The sequence below is a fragment of the Trichechus manatus genome, unplaced genomic scaffold (genome assembly GCF_000243295.1).
Source record: "Trichechus manatus latirostris isolate Lorelei unplaced genomic scaffold, TriManLat1.0 scaffold00149, whole genome shotgun sequence".
Lineage (NCBI taxonomy): Eukaryota > Metazoa > Chordata > Mammalia > Sirenia > Trichechidae > Trichechus > Trichechus manatus.
This window is the reverse complement of record NW_004444085.1, coordinates 6755616-6775354: the sequence shown is the minus strand read 5'-3', so window position 1 is coordinate 6775354 and position 19739 is coordinate 6755616. Positions and strand designations below refer to the sequence as shown.

General features: G+C 40.7%; 1 protein-coding gene across 6 annotated transcripts in view; it reads right to left on the bottom strand.

Annotated features, from left to right (window-relative positions):
* The window catches only part of ESYT2 (extended synaptotagmin 2), a 207106-nt gene extending 195689 nt beyond the window's left edge, over positions 1-11417 (bottom strand). For all 6 annotated transcript variants that reach the window (XM_023740181.1, XM_023740180.1, XM_023740178.1 and 3 more), the window contains exon 1: positions 9535-11417. In XM_023740181.1, coding sequence (XP_023595949.1) covers positions 9535-9909 — 375 coding nt within the window. In that variant the 5' untranslated portion in view covers positions 9910-11417. The remainder of the gene's footprint in view (positions 1-9534) is intronic.
* Positions 11418-19739: the final 8322 nt, after the last annotated feature.

Below are 19739 nucleotides of genomic sequence, written 5' to 3'. Positions count from 1 at the left end.
ACTGTTGGTGGGAATGTAAAATGGTACAACCACTTTGGAAATCGATTTGGCACTTCCTTAATAAGCTAGAAACAGAAGTACCACACAATCCAGCTATCCTGCTCCTTGAAATATATCCTAGAGAAGAGCCGTCACACGAATAGATACATGCACACCCATGTTCATCGCAGCACTGTTCACAACAGCAAAAATATGGAAACAACCTAGGTGCCCATCAACGGATGAATGGGTAAACAAATTATGGCATATCCACACAATGGAATACTATGCAACGATAAAGAACAACGATGAAGCCATGAAACATCTTATAACATGGAGGAAGCTGGAGATCATTATGCTGAGTGAATTTAGCCAGTCACAGAAGGACAAACATTGTATAAGACCACTATTATAAGAACTCAAGAAAAGGTTTAAACACAGAAGAGAACATTCTTTGATGGTTACAAGGGTGGGTAGGGAGGGGGAGGGTTATTTACTAACTAGATAGTAGATAAGAATTATCTTAGGTGAAAGGAAGGACAGCACTCACTACAGGGGAAGTCAGCACAACTGGACTAAACCAAAGCTAAGAAGTTTCCTGAATACAATCCAACATTTTGAGGGATAGAGTAGCAGGGGTAGGGGTCTGGAGACCATGCTTTCAGGGACATCGACATCAACTGGCATAACAAAGCTTATTAAGAAAATGTTCTGCATCGTACTTTGGTGAGTGGCATCTGGGGTCTTAAAAGCTTGCAAGTGGCCATCGAAGATGCATCAATTGGTCCCAGCCACCTGGAGGAAAGGAGAATGAAGAACACCAAAGACACAAGGAAAGTAGTGGTCCAAGAGACAAAAAGAGTTACATAAACCAGAGACTTTATCAGCCTCAGACCAGAAGAACTAGATGGTGCCCAGCGGCCACCAGTGACCGCCCTGACAGGGAACACAACAGTGTCCCGGATGGAGCAGGAGAAAGGTGGGGTGCAGTACTTAAATTCTAGTAAAAAGACCAGACTTAATCATCTGACTGAGACTGGACGTATCCCGGAAAGCATGGCCCCTGGATTCTCTATCAGCCCAGAACTGAAACAATTTCTGAGGCCAACTCTTCAGACAGGGATTGGACTAGACTGTGGGACATAAAGTGATACTCATGAGGAGTGTGCCTCTTAGCTCAAGTAGATAGAAGAGACTAAATGGGCAGCTTCTGTCCGGAGGTGAGATGTGAAGGCAGGGAGGGTTAGGAGCTGGTTGAATGGACATAGGGAATCAGGGGTGGAAAGGAGGAGTGTGCTGTCACAGTATGCGAAGAGCAATTAGAGTCACATAACAATGTATGTGACAGGCAGAAAGGCAACAAAACTTCTGTAAATAAAATATGTGAAATGGAAAATTGATTTCACGCAAAAGACAACTGACATATTAATTGCTTTGTGTTAAGAGCGATGCCACCCAATTCCAAAAGAATATCAGGTGACCCAGTGCTTAAGGCACAGTAAGACCATTAAATAGTAAAAGAGAAGAGTCTATTTGAAGAAAGTAGATAGGACGGGTAGTTTCTGCTACCTCAGCGGTATAGCTCAGAACAATCCAGCAAGAATTTTGGCTATAAGGTTTTTGGCAGCTAAAGTAAGAAGAGAACTATATTGCATTACACAGTAGTTTTCATTTTCTGATTTCATAAGCATATTTCTGAATATATCACTGTCTCCTTCCTCTTATCATGTGCAAAACATGAGTAGGGTAGTACTCATATCTAAGCACTGCTTCTATAACCAAGCCCAAGTGAACTGGAAAAACTCCCATGAAAGCCTAGGGTGGCAGGTTTTTAGTCCAAGCCCTTCTGTTAATCAACCCTAGGGCCCAGAGTAAGTCATCAGCCTAGGTTCAACCTTCTATAAAATGAAGGAATTATAACTACAATAGATATTCTGTGTGGCTCCCTCCAGATTAAACAGTCCAAGAATCTACTTTTGCAACCGTCTTCTTCCATGCTGTTGCCTTACTAGAATCTGATGCTTCCATCCTACTGAGCTACCACATGTTCCCCTAGAATCTACCCGTGATTTCTCACTTGTGTACTTTTTCTTTTCCTGTTCCCATCAACTATAATGCCATATATATTTTTAAATGTACAAAACTTTATATATATATATATGGGGGGGTGCCCTGGTGGCACAGTGGTTAAGAGCTCAGCTGCTAACTGCAAGGTCAGTGGATTGAACCCCCCAGCTGCTCAGTGGAAGAAAGATATGGCAGTCTGCTTCTATTAAGTTGATTCTGATTCATAGAGACCCTGTAGGAGAGAAGAGAACTGCCCCCATAGGATTTCCAAGGCTGAAATCTTTAAGGAAGCAGACTGCCACATCTTTCTCCTGCAGAGCAGCTGGTGGGTTCAAATCACTGACCTTTCGATTAGCAGCCTGTGCCACCAGGGCTCCTTCCCTAAAAATTATAGCCTTGGAAACCCTATGGTGCAGATCTGCTCTGTCTATAGGGTTGTTATGAGTCAGAACCAACTCGACTGCTATATATGTATATATATGAGTGTGTGTACATATATGTATATGTATATGTACACACACACGCATATATATTCATACATACACACATATATATACACATATATATATCGTGGAGGACTTAAAGCTTTCTAGATGTCAGAATCAGGGAGGACTTAATGGTGAAACATATATATATACACAGACACATATATATGACTTAAAATGTGTGTGGGTGTTTGTGTGTGGCCTTCTAGTTAAGAGAATCAGGGAGGACTTAATGATGAAGTCTATAATATGGAGCCCCGGTTGCACAGTGGTTAAGAGCTCAGGCTACTAACCAAAAGGTCAGTGGTTCAATCCACCAGCTGCTCCTTGGAAATCCTATGGAGCAATTCCACTCTGTCCTATATGAGTCAAAATCAACTCGACGGCACACAACAACAACAAAATACACAAATATACAGACTTTACCATTAAGTCCTTCCTGATTCTCTCAACTAGAAGGCTCTCTTTTTCTGATCTATATGACACTCTGTGGTAATCATTACACTCTGCCTCATACTCGTTTGTCTTATCTCTCCTTCAAGAGTATAAATATGAAGGCAGGATGATCTCTTAGTCAGTCTATGACTCTCAGAACAGGACTCTGCATATAGTAGGTCCTCAGATCTTTAAATGAAAGAAGAAAATTATCTGAGACAGGGTTGTCATGGAAACTAAGACAATAATTTGACAAACATAATAAAATGCAAAAGTCCAGAAATATTATCTGTAAAATTATGTTGACAGAGTGTAATTAATATTTAAAAAAAAAAAAACCCTATAGGCTAAATTTCTCAAACATTCATGATAATTATCGATACCTTGAAGCAGAGTTAAGAGTTAAAAATAACAGAAAAACACAAATTTAGGCTGTTTATATCTTTGAAGCATAATTTCTATTGTTACTCAATTAGAATTTATATTTGTTTTGGCCTATATAGTATCTGTCATAGTTATCTAGTGCTGCTATAACAGAAATACTAAAAGTAGGTGGCTTTAACAAACGGAAATTTATTTTCTCACAGTTTAGGAAGCTAGAAGTTCAAATTCAGGGTGCTGGCTCTAAGGAAAGGCTTTCTCTCTTTGCTGGCTCTGGAGGAAGGTCCTTGTCTCTACTGAGCTTCTGCTCCTGGGCAATTTTCACGTAGTTTGGCATCTCTCTTCTCCCATCTCTGCTTCTCTTGCTTGCTTGTTTAATCTCTTATATCTCACTAATCCTGCCTCACTCACATAACAAAGACAACCCATTCCCAAACAGGATTATAACCACAGGCATAGAGGCTAGGATTTGCAACACATATTTGGGGGGAACACAATTAAATTCATAACCATATCAATATTTAAAATAAAGATAATATTTATCTAAAACAGATTATTAAACCAGAGCATACAAACTAATGGATGAGTATATCCTAAGTTTAAATCTATTTTTAGGTTAAAATAAAAAATAGGTTATATTTACTGCTCGATTTTTAGCACCTTTGGGGTGTTATCTTCTAACTTAATGAAGCACTCAGACCATATAACATACAACGCAACTGTTATAGTCTTTTCCTCTTTGAATTATAGCAGCAATGTGTGTATAATCAAGAAACACAAAGCAGCATCTGTGTCCCTAACAAGACAGGATGAGGATTCCTAACATTTTCTCGAAGAACGTGATCATGCTTGAATTTAACCGCTAAAGCAGCAATCACAGTTAAAATAGCTGACTTGTAGCCCTTAAATTAGTTACACAAACTATTTCCCGTTACAAGTCTTCCCAAAACTTTATTGAAGTATAACTCAGTAATTATGAGGAAATGCTCACGGCCACTAGCCATTAGAGAAATGCAAATAAAAATTACAATGAGATACCATCTCACCCCAACATTACTGGCACGAATCAAAAAAACAGAAAACAACAAATGTTGGAGAGGTCGCGGGGAGTTTGGAACTCTTATGCAACGCTTGTGGGAATGCAAAACGGTACAACCATTTTGGAAAACAATATGGTGCTTCCTTAAAAAGCTAGAAACAGAAATACCGTAAGATCCAGCAATCCCACTCCTAGGAACATATCCTAGAGAAATAACAGCCATCACACAAATAGACATATGCACACCCATGTTCACTGCAGCATTATTCACAATAGCAAAAAGACGGAAACAATCTAAGTGCTCATCAACAGATGAATGGATAAACTATGGTACATAAATACAACGGAATACTACTCAACAATAAAGAGCAATGATGAATCTGCAAACCATCTCACAACATGGATGAATATGGAGGGCATTATGCAGAGTAAAATAAGTCAATCATAAACGGACAAATACTGTATGAGACTCCTACTAAAAAAACACATGAATATGTTTCCACACAGAAAGAAATAATCTTTGATGGTTACAAGGGAGGGGAGGGGCTGAGGAGGAGAAAAATCACTAACTAGATAGTAGGTAAGTGGTAACTTCAATGAAGAGTAAGACAGTACATGATGCTGGGGAGGTCAGCATACCAGGGCAAAGTCACAGAAGCTCCACAGACACATCCAAATACCCTGAGGGACTGAAGGGCTGAGGGCCAGGGATCATGGTCTCCTGGAACATCTAGCTCAATCGATAACATATTCTATAAAGAAAATGTTCTACATCCAACTGTGGTGGGTAGTGACTGGGGTCTTAAAAGCCTGCGAGCAACCATCTAAGATACATCTACTGGTCCCATACTGGCTGAAGCAATGGAGAATGAAGAAAACTAAAGACACAAGGGAAAGATTAGTCCAAAGGCCTAATGGACCACAACTATCACAGCCTCAACCAGACTGAGCCCAGAACAACTAGACGGTGCCCGGTTACCACCACTGACTGCTCTGGCGGGGATCACAATAGAGGGTCCTGGACAGAGCTGGAGAAAAATGTAGAATAAAATTTAAATTCACACACACACACACACACACACACACACACACACACACACACAAAGACCAGGCTTGCTGGTCTGACAGACACTGGAGAAACCCCGAGCGTATGGCCCTCAGACACCCTTTTAACTCAGTACTGAAGTCACTCCTGAGGTTCACCCTTCAGACAAAGATTACACAGGTCTATAAGGCCAAAAATAACACACGTGAGGAATGTGCTTCGTAGTTCAATCATGTATACAAGACTGACGGGCACAGCAGCCCAAAAGCAAAGACAAGAAGGCGAGAAAGGATAGGAAAACTGTATGAATGGAAACAGGGAACCTGGGGTGAAGAAGGGGAGAGTGCTGACACATCACAATGTTGGCAACCAATGTCACAAAATAATCTGTGTATTAACGGTTTAATGAGAAACTAATTTGCTCTGTAAACTTTCACCTAAAGTACAATTAAAAAAAATAAAGTATAACTCAATGATTAACACCTAGAAAAAAATGCAAATATTTCCTCTTCCTTTAAATGAGGCCAAAGTGTATTCTTTTCTTTTGTTCATTTGGTTCTCAGACTATACATATTAAATTCTCACTAGAGTTCAATTCTCCTGAACTTCCCAGAAGCACTATGGAAAGAAGAAAGCTTTCCCCAAAGAAAGTTTGTACACGACAGTATAGAACAACATAGCCAAGGAAGTTGAGCTTTAATTCTCATTCATCAAAATACTAGAGTAATAAAAGATCAATTGTCAAAACTGTGGAGTAATACTTTATGTGGCAGATTTGGGTCACTAGTGACTCAGCTGCAGCCATGGAATCAGCATTTATTGGCAGTAGTAAAAGCCAGACTTCACCCTGTTGTTGTAGTTAGTTGCTGTAGAGTAGACTCTGACTCGTGTGCAGAATAGAACTTTTCCATAGGGTTTTCAAGCCTGTAACCTTTCAGAAGCAGATCACCAGGCCTGCTTCCCACGGCACCTCTCGGTGGGTTTGAACCACCAATCTTTATTCGACTGCTTAACCATCTGCACCACTCAGGCCACCCTGCCTTCACCCTAAGTTCTAACTACTCAAATAAATAAAAATAGCAATGGAAAATCCTCCTTATTCACCTCTATAAAAATTCTTCAAGCATATTCTTCATTTATAGTCTAATTTTCATTTAACATAATGTAGACACAGATACAGCAAAAGCCCAGTCCTCAACCCATCAACCCAAGCCTGCTAGGCCTCTTCCCTGTTTATGGAAAAAAAAAAGAGTGAAGAATGAATAATAACACAGTTTATATTGCGGCTGTAGGACCAAAGTCTTAGAGAATTATCACATGTCAAGCGAGAGCTGTTTTTCATCTCCTAATAGCCTTGATTTGGGAACAGTATACATGTGTTCTCAAAGTACTAATATTCTTCAATTATCTCAGTTCCATATTCAGTATAAATTTTTACTTTACTAAAATGAAGAAATGCTGCCAGTGAAAATATCCAAAAGTGAGGTTAGGAAATTAGTACCATGTTAGTTCATGTTTTCCTATGTATCCATCCTGCTATGAATCATAGTCATCAATTACATACTATGAAAATGTATAGTCTTTAAAAAAACCCACCCAACTCATTGCCACTGAGTCGATTTCAACTCATAGCGAGCCTATACGACAGAGTAGAACTGCCTCATAGTGTTTCCAAGGAGCAGCAGGTAGATTCAAACTGCCAATCTTTTGGCTAGGAGCCAAGCTTTTAACCACTGTGCCAGCAGGGCTCCATATAGTCTTTAGACTGTACAAATATATCATATAGTTAAAAGCAAAATACCAGCCTAAAGTTCAAAAACTCCAAGAACCTAAGTAAGGTAAAAAAACCAAAGTAGTATTAATACTGAAATTTTAACTTATCTTATGTATGGCTTCTTCTACTGTTGATTTGCTCCTGGATATAACAGAATAGTGAGTATACTACTAGACAGTACAATCCACTGGTGTTATTATGAAAAAACACAAGGGTATTACCAGCTGCTAACCGAAAGGCTGGAAGTTTGAGGCCACCCAGAGGCATCTCAAAAGAAAGGCCTGGCGATTTCCTTCCAAAAAATCAGCCATTGAAAATCCTATGAAGCATAGTTCTACTCTGACACACATGAGGTCACCATGAGTGGAAACTGACCCATGGCTTATCACAATTAAAAACAAAACACTCCCTCAAACCCGAGGCTCTCTAGTGCTATTCCTTGATATGATCACTGTCAAGTTTCTTGTATCTTTCCAAAAGTTTTCTAAACAATATAGGCATGTTTAAATATGTATGTAATATGAGTCCAAATACAAATTTGGAATAAACAAATAAAAAATTTTGGAGAGAACATAAATTCCTTACTCTATGAGATGAACACCATGGCTCATCAATTTAAGTCACAGAGAGAAAAACCTGAGAAAAGAACTTTTAATTAAAAGAAAAAAAGAAAAAAAAGAAAATTATTCAATATGGTAGCAATTATACTTGTTGATTTTCTATGAGAAAATAGTCTGCATTTCACAAGAATTTTTACAAGCAAATTTCATATTACCCAACCGCTCAATAACCAAGGATCTATGAAAGTCAACTCCATCACTTCTGTGAATTTTAGCACTATGTTTACTGTTTGGGCAATGTATCTACACTGTTTTTATAGCTTCTTTCTAATATCGTTTAACCTAGTGAAATACAGGCACAAGATGCCATTTTAAAGTTACCTTTTACATTTCCAAAGTGCGTATCTGTTCTTGGTCTTTCCCACCTTGATCACTTTAGCTTCTATACCTCCCTTGTTCATCCTGCTTCAAACTGAAAGCTATACCACACCAGTTATTGTGATTTTCCAAAATACTACCGTCCCATATGTCCACCACGTACTGACAGAATTTTAAATTCCAAAGCTCTTTTACTTCATTATATTCTTACTCCAACTGCTATTTGTCATCACAAAATGGTATCTAGTATGTTCCTCTTGGTCTTGGGCACACCTGGTTTCTAATTTTTGTTTGTCTTTTGTGTCATACACTCCATGCCTTACTTAACAAGTGTCTCATGACTGGAAACAGAGATCATTCTCTAAGCCCTTTTCTCCTCTAAGAGAAAATGACCCTTCTGAAACACCAGGTGGCCATTTTCACACGAAGTTTACATCAAGCCTAATGTAGAGCATCATTTATCTTAAAATAAGCATTATTTCCAACTCACGGCTAACAAAGAATTTGAGAACAAGGAGAAAAAGATGAGGAACCCAACTCCATTAGTTTCCATACTCAGCTAAATGTATTATGCAGAGGATTGCCTGAGATAAAAATAATATAATCAATACTATAACTCTTGCTATTAATGCACTCTTCCAAAACTTCCTTTAAAAAAAAAAAATTGGATTCGAGTTGACCCCATATAAAGATGCTCATTTTACAGACGTCAGTCTTACAATGTTACTTGCAAAAAAAAGAAACAAACTTTCAATTATTCTAATAACAGCAAGTCTTTCAGTGGACACTCACTGCTCTTCATTGTGTCAGAAAAAAACAAGAAAATGAATGAATCTTTTTATGATAGGAGAAAAAAAATTAACTTCCCCCGCCAGCTGTCAGAAGAAAATATCCCTTTCACTACATTTTTAAAAACGGAGAAAACTAAAACCGAATCATTTTCAGGCCTAGAGCAGAAGGGTGGTGTGAAACAGCACAGAAAACTCTTAATGGCTTTGAACACCAGAAACAACTACTCATCTCCCAAAAAAGACATGCCAAAAAGCAGTAGTCATTTCCGCCACGCAGATAAGCTTGGGTTCAAATAGGAACGTTTCTGGCAAAGTGGCCAAAGTAGAGAAGAATGTAATGCACACTATTAGCCCGTCTATGCTTCTGCTTCGAAATCAGGAATGAGCGAGAGAAGGGACGGTAAAAGGAAAGGCGCTTTTTGAAGAGTCGCCCGTGACAGCAGCTCAGAAAGGGAGGGTGGACGGTGACACTAAAGTGACTTCCACCAGGGCTGGCAATGGTGAGGGAAGCTTTACATAAGCAGGTCGTGGAAACCCCGCGGCTCAGGAGAGAGTTGCGCGCCGCGCGTGAAACGCGCTCGGGCCGGGGCGGCCACTCACCCAGGCGGGCAGGTCGGAGGAGCAGACGCTGAGGCGCACCGCCTGCTCCTCGTCCTCCAGGAAGGCCAGCGCCCGGGAGAGGCGGGACGTCTTATGGCCCTTGTTCCTCCGGCACCAGAAGAGCAGCCCCAGCCCCAGCAGGATCCAGCTGAAGCTCAGCCCCAGGTAGCCGAGCGCATACACCGGGAAGAGCAACACGAAGCTGCGCGCGAACTGAGACAGCAGCTCCGGCACGTCCACGCTCAGCATTGAAGCAGGGGGCTCGGGCGCCGGGTCCCCCTCAGCCTTGGGACCCCTGGCCGCGGTGGGGCCCAGGTCGCCCCCGGCCCCTGGGGCGTCCACCCGTACTGGACACTTTTCCCGGGAGCCGCTCATCACGAAACCACGTCCACAGAGGGCGGCAGCAATTTACTCTGACACACCGCTTCCCCCTCCCCCAACCAAGGCGGGCTGGGTGAACCCGCGTAACCCGGGTCCCCAGGCCCAACACTCTCTACTGCGCGCGCCACAGCCTCTCTGAGGGCGATCGCCCAGCCCCGCCCCACCGCTCGCCAAACTGCCGCTGGCGCGCCCGCGCTTCCGCCCGCAGGAGGCAAGTGCACGTCATCACGCAGGGATGGGCGGGGCCGGCCGTTGGGCGCGGCGGCCTGGGGCGTAGGCTAAGCGGTTGGGCGCCAGCCACCGGGGGTGGGAGGTTGGTTCGGCGCCAAACTTGGCCGTTTCCAGCGGCCCCAAGGAGGAACCTTCCCGATGCTCGGTGCCACGAGACGGTTAGGGAGCGGTCTCTTGACCACTTACCCAGCTCTAGGATGGTGATTAAAGAAAAGGGAGAGGTTAGCGAGATGACGTCGTGGAACGTGCTATGGTTGCCGAGGGTGCGGGTTACAGCGCCTGGTATGTGCTGGGCTCTAGAGAGGAAAGTGTCCCGCCTTGGCCGGATTGAGTCTGACACTGCCTGACTACACCCTCACGCATCCACGTTGTTCTCGGACCCGACGGCGAGTCAGAATCACCTGAGGTGATTTAAAATATACTTGCCCAGGTTCAAGCCTCAGAATCTCCAGGGTGGGGCCTTTTCTTCCGTAACCTCGGGAATGACAAGGGATGTGTTCAGTTTGTGAAAATTCATCGAGCTGAACATTTTGGGATAAGTGCACTTTCCTCCATTACTTAAGTCATTCTTAGTATATTTTTAAGCCATTTTAAAACAAAACAACCTCCCTGTGGGGTTCTGATAGGTGGCAGTGTCATAAAGCAAAACGGAAGTTACCTTTTCTATTATTAGTGCGGATAACAAGACAGTTTAAAAGTTTGGTTTTTTTCCGGTTTTGGAATCTTCTCAAGTTATCTTGGAGATGTGAAAAGCTTGGTAAGGTGATATTATTGTCCATTTTGTATATAATGAAGGAATTTAGGCTCAAACAAATAACTTGCCCAAGGTGACACTTTGGCACATGGGCAGGAAAGTTCAGAAAACAACTCAGGAATGTGACTTCCACACCATTGCTCTTAAACATTATGCTATACTGCTTCTCTAAAAGGTATCAAAATTACAGCCAGTTAACTATTTTTTAAGTAATAGTCCAGACCTGGCTTGTGATTTCTGAGAGTACTTTCTGGTTAACTCAGAGGATGAAGACAGCTATTGATGACTTTATTTTCTAGTACGTTCAATCAGGGTAATTATATTTGTCTTGTATTCTCCTTAAAGCCAAAACCTGTAGCAGAGAACATCGTAGTTGAGTGTTTTTGAGCATATTCAATGGCCTGGCCTCTTTAAGACAAAGCATCTCCTATTGCTTCTGCGTCTCCAGAGAACCCTGATTGATACAATATTCTACATGAAAACGTTGCTCCAGAGTCTAGAACATTAAACTTCAGGCAAGGGCACTAAACTTCAAGCAAGGCAAGGGAAGTGGTTTTTCTTTTCTAGCTCTTCACATTTCCTTGTTTGCCCCACAGTCTAATTACGTTATGTAAATTGCAACTATATAATGGGCAGTTTCAACTCCTTTCACTATGCAGCTGCTTGATGTTCTTAATGTCAGCTTTCATTCAAGGCTAAGTTTTTATTAACAGCAAAACAAGCAATTGTATTGTTCACGCAGGAAGGAGCATTAGCCTTTCTGTTTTTTGAATGTTCCTGCCCAAGAGTTGTAGAATCACATTCCTACAGACTTGTGTGAGCATGAGCCACGTAAAAAATGCTGTACCATCTGCTACGAAGTATTTGACGTAGGGACCTAAGATTGTAAAATACATTGAGAAGTAAAGTGTCCATGTTTGTATACCAAGCAGCCTCCTCAGGGCCTTAGCTACTTTCTTTCTAACCAGCACTGAACTTCCATCCCTTCCCTGCACTTAATGATAGGAAGAAGAATGTAGAACATATAGCTATTGCTACAACTCAGTCTCATTTTATGCTGACTTTAATAACAGATTCGTGTCCAGTAGTTAGATTTTTACTAATATTTTACTCTTTATATTACTAAATCTCCTGTGACTTTTTCATGTTACCTCTATCCTTACCTTCTGTGCAAACAGTTCTCCAACGGAAGACTTTGTTTTCTTAGAGGAAATAAGAGCATTACTGTGAGAATTCTAGCACAAAACTATAAAGTTTCAGTATCTGCACACATCCTTTCTTCTTTCTTTTTAATTTCAGAGAAAAGTGCTATCTTCTGTTTAAATGATTTCTGCTTTGTTTTTGATCCCCCTACTTAGGTCTGGGCCCTGTCAATCCCTCTCCCTTTCTACTAGCTCCTCCCTCAACACCTCTAAATAGATTTCATTGTAGAGCGGTGAAAGTTCACACTCTGCCTCTCTTCTTCCTCTTCTTTTTTTTTTTTCCTGTACTAAGTTTTTAATCAACTTTATTGAGGTATAAATTACATACAATAAAATTGACCAACTTAAAATGTACAATTCAGTGAGTCTTGATAAATGTAAACAGTTATGTAGCCATCACCATAGTTAAGATATAGAACATTTATACCACCCGAAAAAGTTCCTATGTGCCCCTTTGTAACCGATCCCCTTCTCCTAATCCTGACCCCTGGCAACCACTGATTTGCTTTACATCACTGTACTTTTGCTTCTTCTAGAATTCCATGTAAGTGGAGACATACAATATGTAGTCTTTTGCATCTGATTCTTTCACTTACCATAATGCTTTTGAGGTTCTTCTGTGTTGATGAGTGTATCAAGAGTTTATTCACTTTATTGATACACCACGATCAATTTAGCCATTCATTGGTTGATGAACATTTAGATTCCTTCCAGTTTTTTACTATTATGAATAAAGTGGCTATGGACATTTGTGTATAAGTCTTTGAGTAGACTTTGTTTTTACTTGGGTAAATGTCTTGGAATAGGATTCTTGGGTTGTATAATAGATTTATGTTTAAACTTTAAGAAACTGCCAAACTTTTCTAAAGTGGCTGTTTGGAAACTGCCAAACTTTTTCAAAATGAGCATTTTGCACTCCCACAGCAATATATGAGAGTTCAGTTGGTCCACATTCTTACCAACACCTAGTTATTGGTCTTTAATTTTAGTTATTCTAGTGTAATAATTTCTCATTGTGGTTAATTTGCTCTTGCCTAAGGGAAGACTAATGATGTGAACCGTATTTTTGTGTGCTTATTGATCATTTGTATATCTTTTTTTTCCTAAACTATGAGTTTATATCTTTTGCCTCTCTTCATGCTACCAACCAACATTTCTTTTTTTTTGCCCAAACTCACCAGGATTCCTATTTATGTATTTCTGTGATGCTTCTTTTGTGATACGACTACACATTCTTAACAACAAACATCCAGTACCTGAACTATCCTGAGTGGGTCTCTGTGCTTTACAACCAGAAGAGTCAGAATAAGCATGGTCCTTCTCTTCCTGTCTTCCTTTCCTATTCCTTTGCTTTGCTTACCTTCTTGGCACAGAGGAGTCGGTGGCAGGCCTATCCTGAGGGGGTATACCATTCTGCCCAGAGACACAGGAAGGTGACTGGGTGAGAGGCCTGGAGGTGGCCAGCAGAGGAGACAGTCAACCTGGTTACACTGAAAAAGTTAATAAATATACTGAGGCTAAGGAAAGCCAGGTTTCTCACCATTGGAGAAGAAACTTACAAACTTGGGAAGGGAGAAGGCTAGAAAGAATCCTGAGGTGTTGGATTAGAATTGGAGGTATTTGTAAGAACACGTGTTTCTTTTGGTTTTGTTTTTTAAAGATATATGCCAGATAGATATAAAGTAGTTATACTTAAATGTATTTGTGTGTATATATGTATAGGTGTATGTGCATATAAACTTGCATGTGTTTTTTAGTTCAGTCTAGAAGCATCTAGAAACAATGGTACCCCAGTACCAATGAGTAAACCTAGTTCCCAGGTCTTGAGTTCTAAATACCATTCTTCAATAAGAGGAGCCAGGGCTCTTTGGAGAAATAGCTGATTCCAGAGCTGCAGCAGTGAAACTATAAGATAAGCCTGTAATATCTTGATGTGCCAGAACGTAAGAAGGTGCTCAAAGACTCAAGTGATTCAAAAAACATAGGAGCCTACTTGGAGGGGCCTCAGTTGGCCAAATCTAGGACAATTTGAGCAGCAAAACAAATAATGATATTATCAGATTACATACTGATATAAATGAATGGCTGAATGATGAATTAATGGAGAAGAAGGGGAAGGTCTTCTTTACAGTATAATGCCAACTAGTAAATGGAGAAGGAATGATGAAAATAGAAAATCATCATTTAGCAGTCGTGATTGTGGTGGTTGATTCAGTGGTGAGTTATCACTGAAGGCTAATGGTAGGTGGAGGTTTAATGAGGAATAATATTGGAAAACCTTTGCACAAGATACTTATCAACTACAGAGGGGAACATGGGGTCTTTACCATGAAGAAAATGGGCAGGCACCAACATGACCAGGTGATCAAGGTAAATATCATCAGTGGTGGGACAGGTTGAACTTGTGAGTTCCTGATGTGATGTACTAAGAGCACAGCACCATTTCTGAGACATTCCTGCCAAGAAAGCATGACCTGAGACTGAGCATGAGGAAACACTGGAGAGACCCAGTATGTGGGTCATCCTGGTTTCTTCAAAACTGTCAAGAGGACTTCCGGGCAACATGGTGCTATAGGCAGAAGCACCACACCATCCCTTCACAGCAAAGATCTGAAAAACTAAGCCAAACAGAGAAAATGGAAATCCTGAAACCCTAAGCATCAAATGAAGAGATAAAGAACTCAGCCAAGCACCAAATGAAATAAGAAACTGACAGAGAACAGAGAGCGAGGTGAGATACATGCAGAGGTCACCTATCAGCTACCGCAGTGTGGATCTGCCATCTTGGACTCCTATCAGAGATCAGCGAACAGGGAGTATGAGAAAGCAACTTCATGGAGCTTCCAGCAGGAGACAGAACAACTTGTAACCAGAGATATACACTTTCCAGCCCCCCACCCTTCTTCACCCTAACTCAGCCTCCTCTGCTTCCTGCGGCCAGTGTCTTGGCTGTGAAGCACCACCTTCAGCCTGGTGTCATTTGGGTTCCGACCACCCGTGCTGGCTGCTCCCTGAGTGCCATTTGCTGGTTGCTGGGGTTGCTTTTTTCCACTTCTTTAGATTTCTTCCTTACCTCTCACCCCTCCTTTCTTTCAAATACCTGGCTCCGTGTGCCATCTTTGCTTTTTCCTGAAATGCCCCACAAATGTGAAACTGCTTCCTGGCCTATGCTGCCACACTGGTGAGGTCCTGGGGCTTTTTGTTTGTTTGTTTGTTTTGAATTGTTTGTTTTCTTTTTCTTTTCTCAACTTGGGAGCCTGTTCTAGCTGGGCAGTACTGCACGGCTTGGGGCCTACCTCCTCAGTTTGCGCAGATGCGGAGTAGAATCCCCGAGGGCATTTCTTTTTTCTTGAGCTTTTTTTTTTTTCTTTTTTCTGTTTTTCCTTGGGGGGTTTTCTTGTTCTTTTTTTTTTTTAATTTGTTTTGTTTTCTTTTCCCTCTTTTTCCCTTTATGTCTTTCTTCATTACTCAGTTTCTCATCTCTCTGTACTTTGCTAATCTTCCTGTCCCCTGAATACCTGGTGCTGAGAGACACCTGTACCCCTTCTAGCCAGGCTGTACTTCGTGACCTGGAAGCAACTTCCCTAGACTTCACAGCTGCACCGGAGGGATCCCTGGGAGCTTTGCTTTTCTTCTTTCATTCTAATTTCTATTTATTCGTTTTTTTCTTTTCTTTTCTAATTCTCCGTTTTGTTTTTCTCCATTTCATAGTCTCTCATCTCTCCACTCCAATGGCAAGCTCCCCAGCACTCTTTTTTGTTTGCATGTTTTTGGCTCCCGTTCCTCTCTCCTCTCTCCCATACACTTCTTAGCACCACACATCACAGTCTCCCCCCTCCAGCCTGCCTACCTATACCATACGCTGAACATCACACCACGATGTAGCCCAGGCACGGCCTACCGGAACCTGCCCTGCACTGATTACCAGCTCGCCGTGGTAGCCGTAGTAAGTGCCACAAACAACCCATCTCAGCAACTCCTCTTAAGCTAGACCTGCCCTGCTGTACCATATCTGAGCAAATGACCCTGCCAATTGGAGAAGGAGGTGAAAAGAATCGTGTCCAAAGACGAGCAAACAACAAAGAACACACAGCCTGCCTGCTCAGACATAGCCAAATAAAACAAAAAAGCAAGATGAAGCAAACAAACCTACAATCAATAAACAAGAAAAAATAACTACTGAATGCCCCAAAGACAGCAGACATTATCAAAACATTTACAAAAACAGGACAGGATGGTAGGCATCCAAAATAAAACACCAGCTGCCTTTCCAGTAGAAGAAAAGGCACTAGAACTACCTGAAAGGGAATTTAAATCTCATATTCAGAGCTATCCAAGAGTTGAAGCAAAAAGCAGACAAAAATGAGGAAAAAATAGACAAATTCATGGAAAATACAGACAAAAAAATGGAAGAATTCAGGAAAATAATGCAGGAACAAAATGCCAAAATAAATTAACAACTAGAAACCATATAAAAACAACAATTAGAAATCCAAAAAATAAACAACAAGATTTCAGAAATGTACAGTGTCATAGAAGGGCTGAGGAGCAGGTTTGAAACGGTGGAAGACAGGATGAGCGAAATTGAAGACAAACACTTGGATACAACTCTGTTTGAGGAAAAATCAGAAAAAGAACAAGGAATTATGAGAATTATGTGGGATACAATCAAAAGCAAAAATTTTCAAGTGATTTACATTCCAGAACGGGGAGAAAGCAGAAAACACAGAGAAGATTATTAAAGAACTGCTGACAGAAAACTTCCCCAATATTATGAAAGATGAAAAGCTGGCCATCCAAGTTCAATGAACTCCATATAGGATAGACCCCAAAAGAAAATCACCAAGGCATATCATAATCACGTTCGCCAAAATCAAAGACAAAGAATCCTGAGAGCAGCTCAAGAAAAAAGTCACATACAGAGGAGAAACAATAAGACCAAACTCAGATTATTCGGCAGAAACCATGCAGGCAAGAAGGCAATGGGATGACATATATAAAACCTTGAAAGAAAAAAAATTGCCAGCCAAGAATAATATATCCTGCAAAACTCTTGTTAAAGTATGATGGTGAAATTAGGTCATTTCCAGATAAACAAAAATTAAGGGACTATGTAAAAACAAAACCAAACTTACAAGAATTATTAAAGGGAGTCCTTTGATATGTGAACAAACAGCATCAGCTCACAGGCTGTATCTAGGACACAGGATCGTACCAGCCAGATACCAGTCTAGGAAATGAACTCACAGGGACTATCCAAAACCAAAATAAATACAACAGGGTATCAGAGCAGTTAATCTGTAAATGACAACAACATCAGAACAATAAAAGAGGGGATAAATGGTGTAGGTATAGAACCTTCTAATGGAGAGGAAGGCAAGGTGATACCAAGTAATAATAGACTACTTCAAACTTAGAAAGATAAAGGAAAATTTGACGGTACCCACAAAGAAAGTTAAGAAACCTACTCATCAAAACAAAGAGTAAAAACAAAATCTCAGTAAAAACAAAACCTACAAAAACAAAATAAATGAAAAAAAAATCCACAAACAAAAGGAGTTCAGCACAGGAGAGTAAGAGGAACAAAGAAAAACTCAGGACCAGAAAAAAAAAAAAAGCACTCACGAATCAAAAACACTGGAAATAACAGATGTTGAAGAGGCTGCAGGGAGATATGGTGCTTCCTTAGAAAACAAGAAATAGAAATACCATACGATCTAGCAATCCCCCTCCTAGGAATATATCCTAAGGAAATAAGAGCCGTCACACAAATAGACATATGCACACCCATGTTCACTGCAGCATTGTTCACAATAGGAAAAAGATGGAAACAACATAGATGCCCATCAACAGATGAATGGATAAACAAACTATGGTACATACACATAATGCAATATTATGCAACGATAAAGAACAATGATGAATCTGTGAAGCATCTCATAACATGGATGAAACTGGAGGGCATTATGCTGAGTGAAATAAGTCAATCACAAAAGGACAAATATTGTGTGAGACCTCTACTGTAAAAACTCATGAAAAAGTTTACACACAAAAAGTAACAATCTTTGTTGGTTACAAGGGATGGGAGGGGTTGGGGGGAAATACTAAATAGACAGTAGATAAGTGGTGACTTTGGTGAAGGGTAAGACAGTACACAATACTGGGGAAGCCAGTACACCTTGTACAAGGAAATGTCATGGAAGCTCCATAGACACATCCAAACTCCCTGAGGGACTGAATTCCTGGGTGGAGGGCTGTGGGGACCATGCTCTCAGGGAACATCTAGCTCAACTGGCATAACACAGTTTATAAAGACAATGTTCTGCATTCTACCTTGGTGAGTAGTGTCTGGGGTCTTAAAAGCCTATGAGCAGCCATCTAAGATACTCCACTGGTCTCACCCCTTCAGGAGCAAGGGAGAATGAAGAGAACAGGATACAAGGAAAAGATTAGTCCAAATGACTAATGGACAACAGCTACCACGACCTCCACCAGACTGAGTCCAGTACAGCTAAATGGTTCCCGGCTACCACCACTGACAGCTGTTAACCAGAATCACAACAGAGGGTTCTGGACAGAGCTGGAGGAGGATGTAGAACAAAATTCTAACACACAGAAAAAGACCAGATTTACTGGCCTAACAGAGACTGGAAAAACCCCATAGCATGGCCCCTGGACACACTTTTAGCTCAGTGGTGAAGTCGCTCCCGAGGTTCACGGTTTAGCTGGGCATTGGACAGCCCCACAGAACAAAACTGGACTAATGAGGCACAGCAATCCGGGGACAAGGACTAGAAGGCAGGAGGGGAGAGGAAAGCTGGTGATAGGGAACCCAAGGTTGATAAAGGACAGTGTTGACATGTTGTGGGGTTGTTAACCATTGTCATAGGGCAATATGTGTACTAACTGTTTAATGAGAAACTATTCTGTAAACCTTAAAAAAAAAAAAAAAAAAGATCTCAGACAGACTGCTGACCTGTCTCCTTGTTCAATTCTAGATGTTCAGTTCATCTATTTTGACTTCCCAGGTCTCACTCGTCAACAGAATATTATCCGTATTTCTCTTTCATAGATTCAGGTAGCATTAATGTACCTAAAGCTTTTCCACAAAACGAATTGTACTGAAACAACTAAACAAAAAAAACTGTCATGAAATAGAAAGACTGAGAGATTGTTCCAGATTGGGGAGTCGGAACCAACTCGATGGCACACAAAAACAACAAATAGAGAAAAGTGGAGCAAATGTGAGATGTTAATGGTAGAGGAATCTGGGTGATGAAGATAAGGGAGTTCTTTGTACTTGCATATTTTCTATAAGTTTGTAATTATTTCAAAATTATTTTTAAAAATGCATATTTCTATCAAATTGTCATTTTAAATGCATATTTGGATCTCTTCTCTGCTTATGAAATATGTTTCCCTTGCTTTCAAAATTTAAAGCTACTGCAAAATTTTCGTCTGCTTCTCTAGCCTCACAACCAATTCCCTATCTAGTGTTTTGCACTCTAGCAATAGCAAATTGCTTATCATTCTATCATTTTTCTCAAACTATGTTGTTACCTATCTTTGTACTTGTCTTAGTTGAGTTCTCTAGAGGAGCAAATCCAGTGAGACATAAAATATATATAGAGAGATTT